This window comes from Sorex fumeus, unplaced genomic scaffold (genome assembly GCF_029834395.1).
Source record: "Sorex fumeus unplaced genomic scaffold, SorFum_2.1 ptg000008l, whole genome shotgun sequence".
NCBI lineage: Eukaryota > Metazoa > Chordata > Mammalia > Eulipotyphla > Soricidae > Sorex > Sorex fumeus.
The window spans coordinates 85,308,632-85,331,110 of NW_026606065.1; the positions used below are offsets into that span (position 1 = coordinate 85,308,632).

At 45.3% G+C, this 22,479-nt stretch overlaps 1 protein-coding gene across 2 annotated transcripts in view; it reads left to right on the forward strand.

The window, feature by feature from the left end:
* MTUS2 (microtubule associated scaffold protein 2) overlaps positions 1-22,479 on the forward strand; it is a 402,576-nt gene that overhangs the window by 345,393 nt on the left and 34,704 nt on the right. For both annotated transcript variants that reach the window (XM_056108589.1, XM_056108597.1), the window contains exon 7: positions 4,148-4,214. In XM_056108589.1, coding sequence (XP_055964564.1) covers positions 4,148-4,214 — 67 coding nt within the window. The remainder of the gene's footprint in view (positions 1-4,147; positions 4,215-22,479) is intronic.

The following is a 22,479-nucleotide window of genomic DNA, read 5'->3' on the forward strand; positions in this document are numbered from 1 at the left end:
TTTAGTCCCTGAGAGTGAAAGCAGGATCTTGGCACCAAGGAGGAATTTCCCACTCATTCCCCATTTAGGGAAGCATGTATCTCACGCAGGGCCTCAGCGGGGGCCTTGCAGATATTCCAATCATCCCTCCATGTCATCACCCTGGACCCAGTTCCAGCTGGGGAACAAACAGGAATGGTGGCATGTGAGCCTTTCAAGGGGACTCTTTGGGGGTAAGCTTATCCCTGAATGTTCACCAGAACCTATGAGCCTAGTGGTCCACCACTAGTTCTGGGACCCAGTGGGTGGACTCTACTGGGCCACAAAGAAAAGAAGGCTCACTTTGTGAGGCAAGGAATGTGAAAGGCAGGTCCCTTTAAGCTCACTTCCATCCTAAGGAGCAGTGTTCTTTGCACAGACTTGACTTATCCCGTTGCAGGGGAGAGCCCATCATTCTGGTTTGACTTGCAGAAAAAACAAAGGAAAGTCATTGATGCAAAGAAATCATGAACTGTAAGACCCAATATAATTTCAGAGGCAGGCACTTAAGGAAGAAAGTCTGCCACCAGACTGCACAGTTTGGCTGCGGTGAGCCAGAGCTGAGTGGCCTCTTTAGCAGAAATATATTCAGAGGCCAGCAGGAAAGCTGGGTAAAGTGGAGAGGAAAATCTCAGTCACTCGCCCTTCAGCAGTCACAGTCCCAAGTAGGCAATCCTGAAGAGTCCACACTCTGCAAATATACTTACTCGCTTGCCGCTGAGAGCTCCACATCGAGAACCAAGGTGTTGAGCTGTGTGTGTATGTGTGTGTGCTACGGGGCGTGTGAATACAGTCCTGGGTTTTTTGTTTGGCTTTGTGTTTTCATTAGAACAAAGTGGTCAGGAGCAGACACTGCCTCTCTCCCTGTTAAGCACGAAAAGCCTCATGATGTGAAGTGCTCAGTTCCAATCCAAGAATCAGTACAATTTATATCTTGAGGTTGCATTAGTATCAGCCAGTGTAGAAAGAAGAGTTGGTCAATGTTAGAGTTTGATGAAGAGAGAGGGCTCTTAATAAATCCAGTTTTCAACATTTTCTGGCCAGTTAAGAGTATGGTCCTAAGTCATAGAGCCTAGATTTTAGCCTCCATATAGGACATATTTGGGAGGACATTAGTCCGTGTTCCTCAACTGGGGTCCATATGGTTATCTGTGGGCCCCCAGGATAGAGTGAAGGCCATGGATGGAAAAAATCACCTTTAGAAGACCATGGTGCAAGACTAGGGGCAACTAATATTACAGGGAAATCATGGAGAGGATATACAGCCCAGAAGGGGGCCGCAGGGGGGAAAAGGTTGAGAAATATTGGTGTGAGACATTCCTGGAGGTATGACTGGAGCATGTCTGATAAGGGTTAGCATGAATATAGACCACTAGCCAGAGTCAACCAAGGTGAGGCACATTCCCTGCCCTTGTAGCCATCATGTTTGTTGTTTATCTTGGGCAGCTGACCCATCCTTGTTAAACCATTTGGTGGCTGTAGTTGGACACAGGTTCATTCTGTAAGCTATGCTTCAAAAGGGTGGGTCAAGGGAGGCCTCATTGGCTTTCTCCATCTTTCTCAGTGGCCTTAGCTGCTCCAATGGAGAGAGAGTACAGCCAGCATCTCTCTGCTCACTTGTTTTCTTGCTGTTTCCTCTTCTGCCTCTTCTCTCTTCCTATCCTATTTTTATTCTCTCACTTAATTCCTCTCTGTCTTATTACGTGTCTCCCAGAGCTAAGATGGGAGGGCAGACCTGGGGCAGAAGCAGCTTAAGCTTTAAAGATCTTCCTGAGTCTTCCCTTCCACACTCAACACTCTCCCCACAAAATGCCCTTCTTGCTGTGCCTCTGGCCACTTCTCCCTCCCCCCCAATTTCAATTCTTCACAGGGGAGACACATAGGGTGATGACTGTGTTCCAGGAAGTTGCAAGGCTAGTTGCAAGGATAGGAACAAGACGTGGGCTTGAATTAGAAATTATAGTGGATTTGTTTTTATAAAGTTCTGGCCATCCCCTGCCTGATCAGGGACTCAGTCTTTGCACCTTGCAGCTGATTGCAGCCTGAGAAGCATGCTCTTCACTTCTCTGACTGAGCTTAAGAATTCAAGAAGATGAGGCTGCAAAATTTTCTTTGCTAGTAAAAACAAGTTGGTTTTCCCACTAGTTTGAGATTAATTATGGTGAGCGCTAAAATTGGCTCCCTTTGGAATACCAAATTTTCTTAACTTTTATTAACACTTTGAATGTCAGCCAGTCATATTCGACTGCTGTTGGAACATGTATACAGTCCCTGTGACCCATCTCATCAGTACATTTTCCCTCATCTGAGTTCCCCAGGGGATCGAACAAGGAATGAACTGTAAAAATAAATAAATAAATAAAGCATAAAACTTAAAGGAACATTCTAAATCCACTGAGATAACTAATATGGAAAAGCTTGTATTATCACTATGGATGTTACCCAGTTGCAAGTTAAAGAACAGGAAAACATGGAAATATGATACTTACACACATAGAACCTGCAAAGTGTAAGGTGCTGTTCTAAATACTTAGCAAATATAAACTTACTTTACTCAGACAATGTGCAATGGGCCTGGCATAGAAGGAGCCTCACTTTGTGATTACATGCTCTGCTGTCTTTTCTGGCCTTTAAATTCAGGGAAGGATGCTCTGGGATGGAAAAGAGAGAGTTTCTGCAGAAGATGGAAAGGGTCTTCTCATCAGTGGTTATTGGTACATATTCTATTGGTTATAGGGCTGGAGCGATAGCACAGTGGGTAGGGCGTCTGCCTTGCACGCAGCCAACATGGCCGACCCGAGTTCGATTCCTCCGCCCCTCTCGGAGAGCCCGGCAAGCTACCGAGAGTATTCGATATGCCAGACACAGTAACAACAAAGTCTCCAATGGAGACGTTACTGGGCCCGCTCGAGCAAATCGACGATCAACGGGAGGGTCTTTACCTTTACCTTTTATATGGTACATGAACAAAGTCATCATCTAATAATTGTTGATATCGCTGAATTGAATGGCTCTCAGTTATTAGAAAAATGGTTTTATGGGGTGTAATGAACATCATTACGTTGCATAGCCGATGCCCTTGGATAACCCACATGCCTTCCCTCCACACAGCCTAGCACCCCTGGACCCAGCTCTAAATGCAGCAGACCTGGAGAAAAAAGTCTGACAATTGTCTAATCACATTAAACACAGGTCCTTGGAGGCATGGAAGCCTAGTCAGAGTTGGTTAATGACGAACAGTCACAAGGCCTGGTGATATTAATGCTGGATATTCATAGTTTTATCCAGTAGCCTACTACTCTATGGATCTGTTTGCTAGAGGAGTATATTCTATAGACTGACTGAGACTCTGAAGGCCCATGCTTGGGTATCTCTAAGTATGTCCTAGTTTTTAGTAGTTGTAGTAAAATCAAAATAAGTGTATATGTTTAAGTAATTCACTATTCCAGATTACAAATTCACTGTATCTCTTTTGCATCATATAATGTGTTTAATCGGAAAGCAGCTCAGGTACAAATAACGTTCTTAGCACTAAATATTACTTCAAGTGAGTTCTCCTTTTATTCCTTCTACCAATGCTGATAAATAGAACCAAAAAACTTGGAAACTTTAGTTTTATTACAAAAAGAAATGTTTCGTGTTAAGTTTCCGAATCATTACTTACTAGCTAGCTAATCTCATATGTATAGATCAAAGGGTAAGTTTAAAGGGACAGCTGGAAAAATAAGCATCCCCCCAACCCTTGTGAAAATTATGTCAGGGAAATTATGACATGTCAAAAATTTAATAATAGTGATAACAATGTTTAATAATATAATGATAGTCAGGGAGTGTGTAGGACAGAGATATGCAGAGAAGAATAGGACAGTATCTGCAAAAAAGCAATATTGACAAAAGGACAACTATAGGATTTATTCAGAGTCTCTTGCCAGCTTTGATTTGAATGTGGTGCAGATGAATGAGTCAGACTTGGCTTTGGAAGTTTCCGATATGCTTATATCAGAAAAAATATGATCCTATTAAGGGCTAGAATGATGAATATTTTCTTAGCCTGATTCATTAATTAAACATGTATGAATGCTTATCTAGCATCAAAGGGGACTCTTGGTATCCGTTTTGTGTCTTTCAGAATGAAAGTGCCGTTGTGAAGGGGAAAGAGCTGTCTGTGGAACTTGCAAACATCAGGGATGAAGTTGGTAAGTAGAACATTGGACACAAGGAGCGTAAGGAATGTCTTTTCCCAGTGCCTGTGACTCTGTCACAAAAGCAATTATGTCTCATGTAATAAGCCTTGTAAACCTGCTCAACAAATGAAGCCCCTTCCCCTGCGCAGTGGCGGCTGGCGGCCGCCTTGCGGGGCGTCATCATTTTGATGGCTTTTATTATGCAGACAGCCTCGAAAGAGCTCGCAGTGGAACTAATCAGGCCTTGACTCAGCTCACCGCAGGTGGCAGTTCATCTAGCCGTCTGAGTCGTGTGCTGACAGCACCCCTTCTTCCAGCAGCACCCCAGGGCTTGGACCAGGCTCCAAACCACACTGTGCAGCTTTGGTGGGTAAATGAAGTGGTCCCTGTAGGGACCCGTCATACAGGCTTGTCGCCCCCAGACAGCCTGCCTTGATGCACTCTGTGGCAGAGAATATCAATCTGGGTGGATTGACAATGCTGGGGTTATTGGGGAAATGCGACACCTTTGGCCAATAAGATGGTAATGTTCAGTGGGAATGATAAGAGATTTCACACATGCAGGATGCACCCCAGACCTGCAAAGAGATGGGATTTCCTGGAAACCACCAATCAGGTCACGTCTGTGTCATGCTCCTGGACCCCGTTACTCTCTGGAGCATCTGTACTTCCACTGTCCCGGGAGGAGTGAATGAAGGGGGGATAAGCAAGGCCTGCTCCCTGGCATCTCCCCTTTGACTCGTGCGGCCCTGATGCAGCCCACCATGTGCAAAGTGGCTCCTTCATCCACCCCTCGGCTGCCCCAGCCACCCTCATCTTCCATTGTCGAGGGCATTTTCCTCCAAGTGGGCCCTGCACATAGACACAGAAGCTCCCAGGGGCTCCAAGCTGTGGGTGCACAAATGTACCTCCTCCCTCTCCTTCCTTTATTTAACCTTTTATTACCCTTTGCTCTGAGTTCTGCGACTTCCTTCTGTGATTGAGAGTGGTCAGCAGTGACTTCTCCTCCCCACTGCGATCGTGCCCCATATAGAAGCAGGAAACTTCAGCTCTCCACTCCCACCTTCCCTTGTGCAACCGGAAGGGAGCAGCAAGCCTGACCTCACAGCAGGTGGTCTCAGCGTGTGACCCAGGTGTGAAAGGAACTGGTGGGCATGTCCCGTGAAACCATGGTCCCCTGAGTCTCTCCAAGAAATGCATGGGTCCCTCGGGGCTGCCACGACTCTGTGCTCACACATGGTCTTCAGAGGTGTTGAAGCACTCTGTCCCGCAGGTTCCATCTTGAGGAGGAGAGATGGCGAGAGCAGGTGGTGGCATAAAGTAAGCAGTTCTCATAGCTGCGGGGCACATGGAACCTGGAGGCTGCAGAGAGGGTAAAACCTCCTGCTTGCAGAGAATTTCTCTCCTGCGAGACAGCTGCAGTCTGTGTTGGGCAAGTCTTGCCCCTTCCATCCTGCTGGGTGAGCTGAGCTGAAAGCTAGCTCACCTCGTGGCCCTCTGCTTTCAGGAAGCTTCCGAGTGCAGCAGGAGCCACACAAGGATGACTATCAGGATGTGTTTTGTTTTTAAATCTGGTTCGCTTTGCATTGGTGCTAAGAATAGAAGCAGCCCTCTCCTGCCAAAGCTTTGGGGTGTAGGATGGACAGGAGGCCTTGGCAGCACCACAGACAGCTCTTTCACACCAACAGACACTGGAGCAGCGTTCCCTGGGCCCCTGTGGGCAGGGCATTTGGGCCGGGATCTGGAAGGTGCAAACTCTTGACCTGCTGTGTAAGGAAGAGGCAAATCTGACCGCTGGTCCTCCTCAGTCCTAGCTCCTTTCCTCAGCTGTGCCCTTATTTACCCTTTGGTTAGCCTGAGTCCACTGGGGCCTTTATTGATTTATTTTTGTTTTTGAGACATCCTCAGGGGTGCTCAGGGGATACTCCTGGCTCTGCACTCAGGAATTACTCCTGGCAGTGCACAGGGACCATAGGAGATGCCAGGGATCAAACCCGGGTTGGCTGCATGCAAGGCAAATGTCCTGTACTGTTGCTGTATTACTAATTACTTATCACTATTACTAATACCATACTGTTGCTCTGGCCTCAGGCAGGTGTTATTTCTAGAGGCTGTAAACTCAGACATGGAAGGAACGGAAAAACTGAAAACAGTCAGAGCGATTTAGGGACACGTGTTGCACAATCCAGAACATGGCTAACCTCTGCCCCTAAACTGAATGTGACTGCTTCAGCTTTTTCAGATTTGTAAAGATGTTTCAGTTCTTTACTTCTGCCAGAATTTGTCCCTCAGCAGCCGTCCACTGTCTGGGTCAGCATTTCTCAACCAGTGGCCGTGCTGTGGGCCCAAATCTTAGTCTAAGCTCCCACAGATGAAAGTCATGTCTGTGGGAGATGACCGCAGCACAAGACTAGGGACGCCAGTTGATAGGAAAGGTGGGAGGCCCAGGAAGGAAACAAGGGCAGAAGGGAGGTAGGGTCGGAAGCTCAACTCTCCAGGGTGGAAAGAAATTCCTTCAACGGATTTTAGCAGTTCGCCAGAATCAGCTTTACCTATGGTTCTTTCTTTTTATTATTTTATTTTAGGCGCCATTCATGGTAGGGTTTCATGCTTAAAGCATTCCAGCACCACACCCTGCACCAGTGTCTACTCCCTCCACCACTATCCCAGTGTCTACTCCCCTCTTCCCTCCCATCCTGTTCCATGCTCCATCTACTCGGTGCGGTGGTACAGCAGAGTGAGCATATTTGAGGGTGGAAACTAAGTCAGCCCTTTTTAATTCCCCAGATATTTTGTGGGAAGGGGAGGCATACCTGGCTTGCACTCAGGAACTGTTCTTGACCTTGTACTCAGGAATGGCCCCATCCCATGATTCTCAGGGATCAAATCAGGTCACAGCCAATGTAGCCACATGCAAAGTAAGTACCCTCACTCGAGTCTTATCTTTCAGACCCCAATATCCCCCAGCATTTTGAAGAATCACCTGAAGATCAATAAAGGACATCAGAGGAACAGGGGTTTGGGTGAAGTCACAAGGGAGGGAGAGTAGGTGAGTAAGGCCAGACCTGTGAAGTCATCACAGTAGCGGGGAGCTCAGGTGGTGGAGGGTCTGGAGAGAAATGCAGGTACAGGGCGCAGAAAGAGAAAGCACCAAAGGCCAATTGCTGGTTTAGAAATGACAAGACATGTCCAGATGTAGGAATGTGTAAGAGTCGCGTTTCTTCTTTTCCTCCCTCACCTCAGCCTTCAGAGGAGGCCTGTCAGTTCAGTTCTGAGTCAGCTCCAACTGAGGTGCACCTCCCAAGTTGGGAACCAATCACAGAAAATAATTCCCTAGTGATACACTCAACATTTTAGAATATGTCCACCTCTGATATCTGTGACAGAACGATGACAGAATCTTCTAGAAAGCTTGTGCCTTGACTAGCACCCCTTGCAGAAATTTTTCTATGTGTTGTCCCACACTGAAAATCCTCAACAAGAGTTTGAGTAGGACATTCTGACCATTGATTTATAAGTAAAATTACAGAATATCTCCTAGCCAGTGATGTTTCCTGAGACCATCTTTGATATCAGATATGTGATAATTTTTCCACACCAATAGCCAGTTCCTGAGGCCAGCCTGGAGTCCAATGTGTCTATATGATTTTGACATTGATGATCTAAAGTTAGTCCCAACCCCACATCCATCTCACCAGGCTGCCCCCACATCAGACAGCAGGTGCAAGCCCCAGGGGACACCCATACCTCCTTAGTATTAAAGTGCAGCTGAGTAAATCGAGAGGTATAATTGAACAATTATAAATAACGCTTCTTATTGAACTTTATTAAACAATTCATGAATCTGGCAGCATCCTACCTAAGAAATAATAAGGAACTCCAAGATACTATAAATGGAAGGTTCTTGTACTTAGAAAGAGGGTAAGACTAGAAGAAAAAAATTTTCAGGGGGGTGAGAAGGTGGCAAGCTCCTGAGCTCAATCCCTGGCACTGCATGGTCCTCATGGTGTGGCCCTTAGCAATGTAGGCTGGGGCCCCAGTGGACCCAAGCACAGCCCACAGAGAAAGTTAGTGGGTCTTTTATTTCCCCCACTTTATTTAAACACCATGGTTTACAAAGTTGTTCATGATGATTTGTTACTGGTTTTCAATATTCCAACACCAATCACACCACCACTGTCTCCTTCCTTCCACCACTGTCTCCACTTTCCCAGCCACTACTCAAACCTGCCCCCATAGCAGACCCACAATAATTTATTTTCTATTGCTTGTTGCCACTAAATGGCTAACGGTAAAGGTAAAGGTAAAGGTAAAGGTCCTCCCGTTGATCGTCGATTTGCTCGAGCGGGCCCAGTAACGTCTCCATTGGAGACTATGTTGTTACTGTGTCTGGCATATCGAATACTCTAGGTAGCTTGCCGGGCTCTCCGAGAGGGGCGGAGGAATCAAACTCGGGTCGGCCATGTTGGCCGCTTGTAAGGCGAACACCCTACCCGCTGTGTGATCAAAATATATTTCTGTAGAAGAAAATTTGTAAAAACTTTTGTACCTCACCATGGGGACATAAAGTCCTCAGCTGTTGTTGTTTACTAAGCTGTTGTTGCAAGTTAAGCCTTCTGTATTAATATTTTTGTTAGTCAACATTGTTTGGATTCTGCATTACATCACGTCCAATTTAGTGTGTTACTACTGGAATGTCAGTGTTGGAGAGTTTGGAGATGATGGGCCTGTTAAGTACTTGAATGGAAGGCTGTGCATCTTATACAGATTACTTTCTCCTGCTGACCAGAAAATTCCAGATTAATTGGTTTAAAAGACACCCCTGTCACTCGTGAAATTCAAAGTGTTTCCAAAGTTCAATGCCAAGATCGAGACAAAGACCAATAACAAAGTTCATTAGTTGCCCCAATACAAAGAATGGTTTATCCAGTTTATACAGTTACTACTTTGTAGGAACAACAACATATAGCATTTCAGAACTGGTCCAGATCTTAGTGAATAAATAAATAAAATTTATTTTTATTTATTTAATAAAATAAATAAATGAAATGCAGCCTACCCACTGCATTTTACTTATTGTTTAGGGAAGGGCTCCCTATCATTGCTTTAAAACCTAGGAGCCACTTTGGGTACTGGGGGCCACCAGAGTCACATCCCCAGGCTATCCCCAGGGGCTATGAGCGTTGCACCCAGTATTGGCTGGAGAGGCATGAACTGTAGGAATTAGAACTCATGCACTCCAGCTTAAGCTATCTCTCAGCTCAAATCCACTGCATTTTAAATACTTGTAAACAGATTTAATCATAAATCTTGGCTAAAGCTGTGATATCTCTGAGAAGCAAAGGAAAGAAAACATTTCTGAACAAATAGTCACTGATCACCATGTACAGCGGTTACCCTGGACAGCTTTGGGAGCAAGTTTTACATTGTGTTGACGCTCCCTTCAGGTTAGCAGCTAAAATGCACTCACAGTGCTCCAACTCCTGACAGTTACTGCTTCCCACAGGCACAGGATGCCCTTTGAGCTGTTTGTGACCTGTTTCAAGGTACCATCAGCGTCACTGGGACAGCCTCTGTGCTCTCAGACTTAACATGTAAAGGCCATTTAGGCTGACCAAGACTTGAATGAAGGCATGCAGGAAGGGAAAGAGCACTAACCCTGAGCATCTTTGATATGCTGCCCAGTGAATATTCATGACCTGGACCAAGGGATGTCATGACTATTTCTAGGAAAAATGCACTATTTTCTTTTAGCACAGCCCTGCGGAGTAACCCATATTTCTTTACTCTTTATTCTTCCTGTATAGAAGGACTTTTCACAGATATTCTTGAATAGTTCCAAAACATTCTATCCTGCTGGTAGACTAGAATATGTTACTCTGAGCATCTAGGTTTCTGCCATATATTGCTGTTTTGCAGCAATGAGGAAACCACTTGTGAATTAGTTTTTTCCTCTGGTATTATTTTCTTGGGAACTGCAAGTACTTCATACTGTTAAGAACCAGTTATGTTCTCATACTGGTTCTCAATAGTGTAAATCAATCATTTTGCTAGGATTTAACACTCTAAACTCATCTGTATATGAAATGTCTATATTCTGTAAGTCAAGATGACAGATAATGGTACCTTTAAGTGTAGTATATTTAAGGTTGTTCTATAAAGAGAAAATTAAACGGAATTAAATTGATTTCTTCTTCCTCCCTTTCTCCTCTCTCTCTCTCTCTCTCTCTCTCTCTCTCACACACACACACACACACACACACACACACACACACACACTCCCATCCCTGAGAAGAGACACATAATATCCAGTTGTTTACCAGAGTGATGTTCTAGTTGGAGCCTTTTGAGTTTCAAGAGTCAGTCCTGTGGAGTGACAGCCATTGCTGTCATCAAAGCAGTGATCTCATTCTCCATTTCCAGAACATGATAGTTAAACCTTTTCTTTGGAGTTGGCCTAACAGGAAGCAGAATCCAGCATTGTATCAAGGAGGAGAAGCAGATTTGGACATAGATGTAGTATTTCTTTTTTAATCACATCTTAACACTTTCCAGAAAGCGTAGTTCTTAAAACATGAGTCCCAGGTTTCGGATGATGTAGCATTTCCAGAAATATTGGTAAGTGCTTGGATGTATAAGATATTCTTCCTAGATGCATATTTCTTTAGAGGCCTCCTGCTTTGAGCTGTTGGCCTTGAGAGGTGGCTGTTTACAGTCCTCTTTCAGACAAAGGTGAGGAATGACATCACAGTCTCGCATGACTGCCTTATTCGAAGAAAAGACTGAGCCTTAAAAATGCATGTATGAAGTCCCGAGAGGAATTCAGTAGGCCGAGTGCGTGCATGCAGAGAGGCCCTGGCTTTGCATGCAGGGAGACTGGTTTGAGCAGAGACGCCACCACATGGATGCGTAAGCCCCGCCCATCCACACACAGAGCCAGGAGAAGCCCTTGAGCACTGTCATGTGTGAGCCCCAAACACAAAGTAAAATTTTTCAGATACATGCATTAATCCCATCAGACAAAAGCACATGTTCTGTGTGGGCAGGCCCGGTGGAGCTTTCAGCTGGCACCTGGAAACTTCCTGCAGCTATAACTGGCCCTGCATTCAGCCCCTGACTGCCGCCCACACTGGCTTCCGGGGCGCCTGGGGTCGGCGCCCCGGGCCCTGCCGGCCTGCATTGATGAGAAGTCTCTCTCCTCTCTGAGTTCTTGGTCTCCAGGCCCCCTCCTGCTGGCCTTCCTGCTACTAGGCCAGCCCCAGAGGAGGCCAACAGAGCTGCCTGTTTCTAGCAGCTTCTGCCTCCTCTCTTCCTCTCTTCTCTCCAGGTTGTTAAAACTCCCCCCAAGCTAGGCTCACGGGCTTGTGTCCTCCTGCCAGCTCCAGACCGAAGAGGCATTTTGCTTCTTTTAAAATCTCTGAGCCCTTTCAAAACACTTAAAACTAAATAGAGCAGTCAGAAAGAGAGTCCAAGAGCTAAGGCACTTGCCTCGCAAGCCATCAACCATTGTCCCATCCCAGGCACTGCAGTATGATCCCTGACTGCCACAAGGGGTGCCCCAACCCTTCAAACAAAACAAAATCAAAATTAATTATAGCTTTACAACAGAAAGAAATGCTTAACAAAATAAGCATCCTGCCAATTTCTCAGGTAATAGAGAGAAAGCAAAAGAGATTAAGTTTACATTTTTGGTTAAAGTCAACATAGTGAAACAGGTTTAGTGAAACAAAGCAAACAAAACCAAGCCTGAAATAATTTCCATGAGGTAAAACCAAAGATATTTAAAAATTCTAAGAACTTTGTTACAAAGGTAGGGTAGAAATTTAAATCTGTGTAATACACTGAATTGGTACTTAACTTTTTAATTATCTGCTAGGAAAAAATCCCAATTTATTCTAATTTATGGCTAGTCACACACACTACACATATATATGTATATATACATATATATATACTCACAAAACTGAAAACATATACATACATACATATATATGTGAGATGATTTTTACCTTCGGGATTAGACATAAAATTTCTTTTTAATGGCATAATCCCTGAATACAGTTTTTAGTATCAGTCTCTGACACATGGTATGTTTTACAGATTCATTTAGACAACTCCATGAAGTCTATGTTGATATCTTAATTTGTAGGAAATTGAGGCTTACAAGATGACTCCCCTAAGAGCCTATGGCTGCAGAGGGACAGAATTAGGTCTTAAACCCAAATCTAGAATTCCTCCACATAGGCTTATCAATTCAGTAACGAACCCTTCCTAGTTCATTTCTGCCACTTTTAGCTCAGTACATTGAAAATTAGATACATTAAAATAGAAATATGAGTTCCATGGTAGATGCTGGCATAAATCTGTTCAAACATGAATTTCTATAATTCTATAATGCAGTTTTCATTGGTCCCAGATGAGATCTTTTAGAACTGAGCTCAGGGATCAATACCAAAGCCCCCACCCCCACCCCCAAGCAAGGTTGCTTCAGCAAGGTCAACTTTCTATCTCTCTTACATGCCCTGATCTCAGGGCATCAGATCAGCAGCTCCAGAGGCAGGTCTGGCTCTATCCCACTAAGACCTGAGGGTACCCAGGCCTCTTCCAACCCTCACTCCTCCCTCTCAAAGACTTGTAGCCCACTGACTCATGACCCAGTGTGGTAGCAGGTGCTGCAGTCAGCATATCTGTTCCAGGTAGGAGGCCAGAGGAAGGAATGAGCAACAAAGCAGGGAGAGTAAGCACAGCTCTTTGAGGGAGAGGGTTTCCAGAAACTACGCCTCATATTATGTCACGTTGTCAGAACAAAATCATAAGGCAAACCTAGCTACAAGGGAGACTGGGAAATGAGCTCCCTTTTCTTGGTGGCCAAATAATGTTTCATTATTGTGGAGGAAAGGGAGGATGTTTAGTGGGGGATTATTGAAATAGGCCCCCGATATCTATATATAGCAATAATTGGACGGGTTATAGCAGACTGTGCTGGGGTCCTAGTGTCTCATGAGTGAGATGGGGATGGCAGTTCTGTCTCACAGGCTGTTGGAAGCCAGGGACCAACAGTGTCTGGCAAAAGAATAAGGACTCAGTCTGGGTTAATTCTCCTCAGTTCATGCTGATGCTGTCCTTTTCCCTCTCTTTAAAAAGGCAGAGTCAGCCGCACATGCTAGGGGAAAAGCAGCTCAGATAGAGAAGGGAGCACCAAGTAAAGTGTGTTGGGAGGATCCTCCCAGGATGGGAGATGCATACTGAAAGTAGACTATAGACTGAACATGATTGCCACTCAATGCCTCTTTTGCAAACCACAACACCCAAAAGGAGAGAGAGAACAAAAGGGAATGCCCTGCCACAGAAGCATGGGGGGATGGGGGGATGGGGGGTGAGAGGGATACTGGGATCATTGGTGGTGGAAAATGGGCACTGGTGGAGGGATGGATACTCAATCATTGTATAACTGAAACCCAAGCACAAAAATTTGTAAGTCTACAAGTGTACCTCATGGTGTTTCACTAATAAAAATTTTTAAAAATAAATTAATTAAGTAAATATAAAGGCTGAGTCAAAAAAAGAAGCTACCTCTGACATAACAACTGTTCCTGGAAACAAATAGAACACAATTTCTGACTTATAATCGTAGCTCTTCTAAGTATAGTAATTAAAAGACAGTTTATCATATTATAAATAAAAGCAAGATACAGCTCTGTGGTGCTTGAAAGAAATCCACTAATGTAAATACATGTATTTTTTTTCATTTAAAAGATAAAGATATGCTTTGCTATGGAGTGCTATAATTGGAAGATGGCCATTATATAGTGATAAAGGAACCATATTGCCAAAGACAACGAAGCTCCAAATCACACAAAATAGCACTAGCACTAGCACTATCCTCCCGTTGTTCATCGATTTGCTCGAGCGGGCCCAGTAACGTCTCCATTGTGAGACTTGTTGTTACTGTGTTTCACATATCGAATATGTCACCGGTAGCTTGCCAGGCTTTGCCATGCAAGCGAGATACTCTCAGTAGCTTGCCGGGCTCTCTGAGAGGGTTGGAGGAATCGAACTCGGGTTGGCCACGTCAGCCACATGCCAGGCAAATGCCCTGCCTGCTGTGCTATCACTCCAGCCCCACACAAAATAAAAACTCACTAAACTGAAAAAAGAAAGAGACAGGTCCACATTTAGGGCTGGAGACCAGCACTCCTTTCTCAGTATTGATAGAATAGGCAAACATCAGTAGGCTTGTAAAGCACCGGGTCAAGACTATCAGCCAGCACAACCTACCTGGGCACCCCAACAGCTCGATGTCATCCCTTGCAAATACACATGGACAATGAGCATGAAAACTGTCTACTGGACCATAACCCAAATCTCAGCCAATACAAAACATGTGTTGGTTTTACAATAGAATTATGCTACAAGTCAATTAAAAAAAAAACCTCTGGGGAAACGTGAAACATTTAGAAATTAAACAACATGTAAGAAGGACATGGGTTTACATTAATTAAATAATTAGAAAGTTTGTTAGTGAAAAAATCAAAGCACACACATCAAAACCTGTGGATTGCAAGATGGTCTCTGATTTGCTGATTTGAATCTTCTCATTCAATTTGCTCAACAAATTGTGGGAACACCCAGTATTTCCTCTCACAACCTAGATCCCTTTGGGTAAAAGAGGGAAAGTTAATGGAAGGTTTTATCATAGGTTTTGTCTGCTGTAAGAATTTTGAGTCTGGGTTTCAAATATACTGGGGGTTTTTTTGCATGGTGTATCACCAAGCTCTACTCCATCTGGGAATTACCTGCCCCTCCTATAGGGAATTGATAGTAGTTCTGAGCTGGGAAAAATTCAAACTAGTGATGTCAGCTGCTCTGATTGAATTTTATTCCAGCAAATGTAATTTTCTAAAGTCATTTTCATCTCTATCCCAAACAGGTGCTTACCCATGCACAGTAACATAAAAATTGCAAACTCCCTAAAATATATCAGAGACTGACTCTGGTTGCCATGGAAAATACATTATCAGCTACAGTTCCACAAAACTGTTACACTTTCCTTGAGACAATGATTTATTCCAACTGGCAGTAGCACATTTTTTGATATTTATAAAGCTCCTTAAAGTCTATTGTGCATAGCCTATTTTAGGTCTTTTATTTGTTATTCTAAAATACTTACTCCTGTATGAGTAAAAGATCATTTTTCTTTCTGACCTTTGTTAATATATTTTAATCTGTGGGTTTGAGCCTTAACTGACTGGAATTCAGTGGCTAAAATTGAATGCCTTTCACCACAGTAAGGACATAAAAACAGCTGCCCCCATAAGATTGCGACTTGATACGTCAAATACTTAAAGAGGTATAAGGTAAAGGTAAAGGCCCTCCCGTTGATCGTCGATTTGCTCGAGCGGGCCCAGTAACGTCTCCATTGGAGACTTTGTTGTTACTGTGTCTGGCATATCGAATACTCTCGGTAGCTTGCCGGGCTCTCCGAGAGGGGCGGAGGAATCGAACTCGGGTCGGCCATGTTGGCCGCTTGTAAGGCGAACGCCCTACCCGCTGTGCTATCGCTCCAGCCCTAAAGAGGTATAGGGCATATTAAGTCCTTTCCTTTATTATCTCATTTGATCCTGACAACTCTAGATGAGCAGTAAAGTGGATAATACACCTTCATTTTAATGATGAGTAAATCATGACCATAGAGTGGGCATGAGCCCCCAGTCCCATCACATGGTAAGTGAGGCAGAACTGGTCCTTCCTCAGACTCCTACGGCATGGCCTGCTGCCTCTGTGTTGTAAAATCTTGATTAGAATCTCCAGGAAGAGAATAAAAAGCAAGAGCACAGTGATACTAGCTACAGATTTAACCTGAATATTGCCAAAGAGCATTTTTGTGAGCCATAGTTTAGGGGAGATGGGTGGGGGATGCTCAGGGGAACCAGGAGCAACGCCCAGTGAGTCTTGACCAGGTGGGCAAGTGGGTCAGTACTAGGGCTGCAGGATGTGGTGCTGCTCAGACAGTTCAGGCCCTGTGGGGCTGGGAATCCCCCAGTCCACCCCGGAAGTGCTTGGGCAACACCATGACCACACTTGGCATTGCTCAAGGACCTCCAATGTTATATCCTAGAGTGCTTGTGGGGGGCAAGGGGTACTGGAGATTACGCTGGGGTCAGTCACATACAAGGCGTGCACCTTAACCCCTGTAGTATCTCCCTCAGTCCATGCTGAAGGACATTTTGTAAAATGTGTCCCCTTAATGGCAAGCATGTGTAAAGTATGCATATATGATTACCTCACGCTGACTTTTTTTTTAATCTCAAGCTGTGGCCCAAGACTTTACACAATGAATGCAAATCCTTCATCACTTCTTTTCATCAACTTGGTTGAACCTGAGAGATGTACCTGTTAGTTTGCCTGGAGTATAAAGGGGAGGTGAGACTGTCTCTAGCCCCAGGGAACAACTGTGTTTGGGACGCGGACGTACCTGATTATTAAAATCCAGTTAACCGAGGAAGCCACTAGAGGTCAGGGAATTCAGAGGTCATGGAACCAAGACAGGAGTCCAGGAAAGGCTTTTAGGGGTAAACACTCAGCTTAAAGGAAGTAGATGAGTTGGTAAGGAAGTGAATTTCCAGTACACTGTTTTTGTTATAGCAGTAGCATTAATGATATTATTGCCTTAATCTTTGCCTTAGGAAATGGGAAAAATAATGAGCATAATACAATAATGGCCATTAGGCTTTCCGTGTGTCTATCTTTGAGCAAGAGGAATAATAGGGCAAGTAAGTATATGAACTTCTTTAAACTACTCACATACAAAGCTGGGGCAGTGGTTAGATTATAAGGCTCAAGTGGATCTCTTTTGAGAAGCTATTTTACATTTGATCTTTCTTATCTATTGTTCTGAGTTATTTTCATTCATTCAAATAATCTTAGATGTCACCAGGGGCATGGATCCAGATATCCAAAAGTGATATCAGCCTGTTTGCAAGATTTGGCCATTTATTTGAACAAAGTAATATATGAATGACAGCGGTATGTAATAGTTAATCATTCTTTTTAACTCAAAATTGTGTTTCAGCCCCAATTTCAAGTTTTTTGGACGCTAATTCTGATTAATATAATGATAACTATATTTAATTCTCTATTTCAAGTTGCCAGGTAAAATACCCATTTAGTTTTCATAAGAATGAACTTCATTCTGATAGCTGGGCTCCTCCACATGACTGTTTCATAAAGAAAAGGGTACAAAGCTAGCGTGCCCAGTGCTTAGTTAATCAGAATGAGACTTCCAGAACAAAGCGAGCAGTTGTGGAATTTTTCTGGCTGATGCCACCAGGACCATGAGCCCACCGTGGCCCATGTAGTTTGTTTTCTTCTTACTTACACCAGAATGGCTCCATCTTTCGAGGAAAGGCCTTTCAAGTAAATTGAATAAAGCCGGATGTAGCAAACAGCAGCATTAGTTCGCAGTGAGAAATATAGTCTTCCAGGTAGATCTGCCTGGAAGGCCAAAAGTGTCATGAGAGGCCGTGGAAGGGGCCACAATCAGTCATGTGCTGTAAATAGCTCTGGCCTCTTGGTGAGCAAGCCTCCAGACACCATCTAACTGTTTCTTCCTCAGACCTCAGTGTTGGCCGTGGGAGTCTATTAGAATCTCCTGGGAGCGCTTACCTACTACCCATGCCCTGATTTCTGCTTCCAGCCAAAATAGAGTAGCTGGTGCTAGATTTAATATCCATTGTGCTCAGCCATAAAACAGACAAAATACACGAGGCAGCTGTTTGCAGATATTAGGCAGCAGACAACACAGGCCTGCAATCCTGGAGGAAAGGGAAAACATCCTGAGAACTTACTCCCAGCTCTGTGCTCAGACATCATTCCTGGCAATGCTTGGCTGATCAATTGATGTTCAGGATCAAACCCAGGTCAGCCAAGTGCAAGGCAAGAGCCTTAACCTCTGTGCTATCTCCTTGACCATATAAAGGACCTTTTATTATTTGGGCTCCAGGTGAGTGGGTGGGCCACATCTGGCAGTGCTCAGGATTTACTCCCGGTTTGGTGCTCAGGGATCACTTATGATGGTGCTTGGGGGATCATGTTTGGTGCCAGAAATAGAACTGGGGTCTCCACAGGCAAGGCAAGCGCCCTCGCCCTGCTCTGTCTCGCCAGCCTTCAGAGGCCTGTTCCACAGCTGAGATTACAGAGGCTCTGAGACCAGTGTTGACTTGCCTAGTGGTCGAGTTGTACCTTGGGACTTTAGGGAACCTGCTTTTCACATTCACACTCTTTTTGTCCTGCTCTGCTTGAAAATCTGTCTTCCCACTCTGAGGGCTGCAGTCACTGACACACGATTCGACCTGCTGGCCTATGTTTCTCCCACACTGGCCCCCACAGGCGCAGCTTTCAGCCTTTGCTTGGCTTCTTGTCCCTTCTTTCTTCCCGTTTCAGCCTCAGGTGGAAGCTTGTTTTGCTGCTTTGCCTCCATCTCTCCCCTTTCTCTGTCCCAAACCTCAGCTCTTACCCCCACTTCCTGGCAGTGGCAAGTTCTGGTAGATCTTTGTCTGCCCCAGGAAAGTGGTATTGGGAGGGCTCGGGCAGGAGAGTGATGAGAAAGCCCCAGCTGGACGTGCCCAGAAGGCATATGTGTGAAGCTCCTTCCTGACACTGGTTTGACATTTATTTCAGCCCATTAGGGAATAGATGCGTTTCTTATAGTAAGAAGTGTTCACAGACTTAGTCATATGCTTAGCAATTCCACTACCTTTCCTTCACATCCACCATTACGGGGTGGGGTGATGACAAAATCATTTCCTGCTTCTCTGTAGACTCTATTCTCTTTTCTTTAGAGATTTTCTAAATTCGCTTCTTTGGGAGATGTTTTCAGGGTTTTTCTTCTGCTAATCAATCACTTCATCTCCAGAAGCGCTCTAACAGGTTGGCACACATATACACCTGCAGTGGCACACACTGACCCCAGAGAGAGAAATCATGAGCTATCAGAGTGCTGCACTGGGGGCCAGAGAGTCAAAGACCGAATGTACACAGAGACTCGGATCCAGTCCCTGGGTCCATATGGCCCCCTGAGTGCCACCAGGAGTGACCCCAGGTACCACTGGGTGTGACCCTAAAACAAAACAAGATACAAATACCTTCACCACAGGTCAAATGGAATGTTAAGGGATATTTTTCCTTTGGTAGGGGAAATGCTTGGCGGGCTCCCAAGCTGCACTTAAGGGCCCCAGGAACCTATCCAATCAGTGTTCAGTCAACAGGGTTGGGGGGTTCAATGCTTACGCCTGAGCCTGCAGTGATGCTCATGCCCAGAGATGACATCATGAACTTTAAACACTTACCTACCCCAGTTTCTGTTTGTTTGGGGGCACAAAACTTGCAGTGCTCAGGGACTACTTACTGCTCCATTCCTTGGGGATTCTTTCTCCAGGATCCACACAGCACCAGGGATGGAACCCTCTTCTCCCGCATGCAGACCATGCTGGCCTTTTTCACAGTCTCCCCAGCCTGTTTATCTTATGGGAGTGACTGGAGGGATAGAATAGGTGCTTAGGTACTTGATTACCTGGCATGTGATTGACCTCAGTTCTAGTCTCCTGCATGGCTTATGGTCCCCCCCCCCAAGCACAAAAAGGAGTAATCCCTGAGCACAGAGCACAGAGCTGGGAATAAGCTCTGAGTACTGCCAACAAAAAACAAAGTAAGTTTTTTAAAAAGTTAAACCTCGGGGCTGGAGCAATAGTACAGCGGGTAGAGCATTTGCCTTGCACGCGGCCCACCCAAGTTCAATTCCTGGCATTTTATATGGTACCCTGAGCACCGCCAGGAGTAATTCCTGAGTGCAAAGCCCGGAGTAACCCCTGTGTATTGCTGGATGTAACCCAAAAAGCGAGAAAAAAAATAATGAAGTTAAACCTCAGGGCCAGAGAGGTAGGAGAGCAGGTAAGATGCTTGGCTTACATGCAGCAGACCCACGTTCTATCTCGGCACCCCATTTGGTCCACCAGACCCAGCAGAGCACTGCTGGGTGTGGCCCCAAAACAAAATTTAACATTGCACTTGCCCTAGGAATTATTAGCGGAAGAATCGGTGTGATCTCCTACTTAAAAGATGAGCAGCTGCTCACGAAAGCATCCACGAATAAGCCTAAACTCCCTTCTGTGGGATACCATAGCCCGTGACATTGCCATGCCACAGGGAGGAGGTTGTGAGCTCAGCACTCATGGAAATAGACACCTTACCCAAGAATCACTCAGCCTTACCCAAGAATCACTCAACCTTACCCACAAACCACTCAACCTTACCCAAGAATCACTCGACCTCTTCTCCAAAGTCGCTGAGGAATTTCCTTCAGTGCAGTTAGGACCTTTCTTAGGAGCTGTGTGCAGAAGCTCTGAAGGGGTTCTCCAGATTCCAGATCTCTCCAACCGAAAGATGCCTGGCTGTTACTTGGGACAGTCCAGGGGACTCCTACAGCGCAGCCGGATCCTTCTTCCTTGGCACTACATCCCCTCTGCCCCTCCAGGTACCCTGTATGCTGGGACATGCTTCCTCTTGACACTCTTGTCTGCACTCTCTGAGACAGTGCTCAGAGACACTGTAAGAACCACTGACGTGAGGCAATGTCATGTCCCAGAGGCCCTGTGTCTACACACAATTCTGCCCCAGCTGCTGCTTGAGCCTTGACTTGTTGCCAGAGAGCAGAACCCCCATGTGCCTCCATCGAGGGGACTTCTGTCTCCCTCCAGCAGGGACTCTGCTGTGCCCAAGGCATGAGTGCAGGCACAGCCGGCAGGGCCCAGAGCAGGACACCAGCATAATGACTCTTCCCTCACACAACTCTGGCCAGCGGTGTGGCCGAGTGGGCATTTTCTGCCTAGGGAATTCAGTCGCTGGAGTGTCTCCATTTGACCAGCTCAGTGAGAAGACACAATCCTCTTGACCAGGACACAGCATGTGCAGGGGAGACGTCCCAGGTGCCCCACAGAGAGTGGTGGCTCTACAGGGCGCTACCCAAGGTGTGGTTCATCCTGAGGGCCACGGTACAGTGGGGGTGGGGGGAGGGATTCTTGTGGGAGAAGCAGGTCCACCAGCACCATGGACAGGCATGTGCATCAATCCCAAATACACATGGGCTATATTTTAGATAGCTGGAAACTTCCTCAAGGGAATTCTTGTTGACACTTATTAAATAGGTATTTAATTTAAAAATAACTAAGTTACTTTTAGCCACTGGAGTCATAGTGCCATAGTGCAGCAGGTAAGACATTTGCCTTGCACGTGGCTGACCCAGGTTTGATCCCCAGAACCCCGTTTGGTTCCCTGAGCAGCACCATGAGTGCAGAGCCAGAAGCAAGCCCTGAGCATTGCTGGGTATGGCCCACAAAACCAAAACAAATAACTAAAAAATTAAGCTAAATAACATAATTGCAGAGAACCAGGATTTGGCCTCCACAACCCAACCCGAGGATGACTCCTGGGAGCATACAGAAAGCTGCTTTTAAAATTCTGGGAGGCCGAATTAACCTGGTAGAAAGGAATAAATAGGCTCGCTACAAAACCATTACCCCAGAAAGTCATTTTCTAGTTATGGGGAGTGGTGTTATTAGTTTTATAGACTGCTTTTTCCCCCCCCTACAGCAGCTTATAACTACCCTCTTAAATCCTTTTTCTCTTTCCTCTTCTGCTCCATATATCAGTCTTGTATTTTTCTCCTATCAGGCTAAGGTTATTTGTAAGCTTTGCAGTTATATTCACACACAGGATCAATCAATATCCATTTGTTTGAATGCCGCAGGCCCTTTGTCTTAACACATAAAAAGGGCACAAAATTTATTACTGGCAAAAAAGAAATGTAAGCTTTGCTGGTATTTTTAAAGATGATCCTAGCTTAAGTTTCTTTCTTTCCCTTCCTCCAAAATCTGAGACAGGGCTGGAGAGATAGCAGAGTGGTTAAGGTGCTTGCCATGCCTGTGGCCGACCCTGGTTCAATCCCTGGCACCATAGATGCCTAGGCAGGTGCCAAGAATGACTCAGGGTCTTTCCTATTCGACTGATCTCCACGCTGACCCTGGCCCCTGAGATAGCTCTCCGACCCCAATTAACTCTTTTTAACAAACCTGGATCACCACTAGAATATCCCTACTGTGCACAGAGGGGGTTTTCTGGTGAAGGTGCCGTAAAGATGGGGCAGCTCTGACCTTCTGCACGCTGAGGGCCCTGGCAGGGCTGGCATCCTCAAGAACATTCAGTCCTCGGCTTCCCCTGCTCC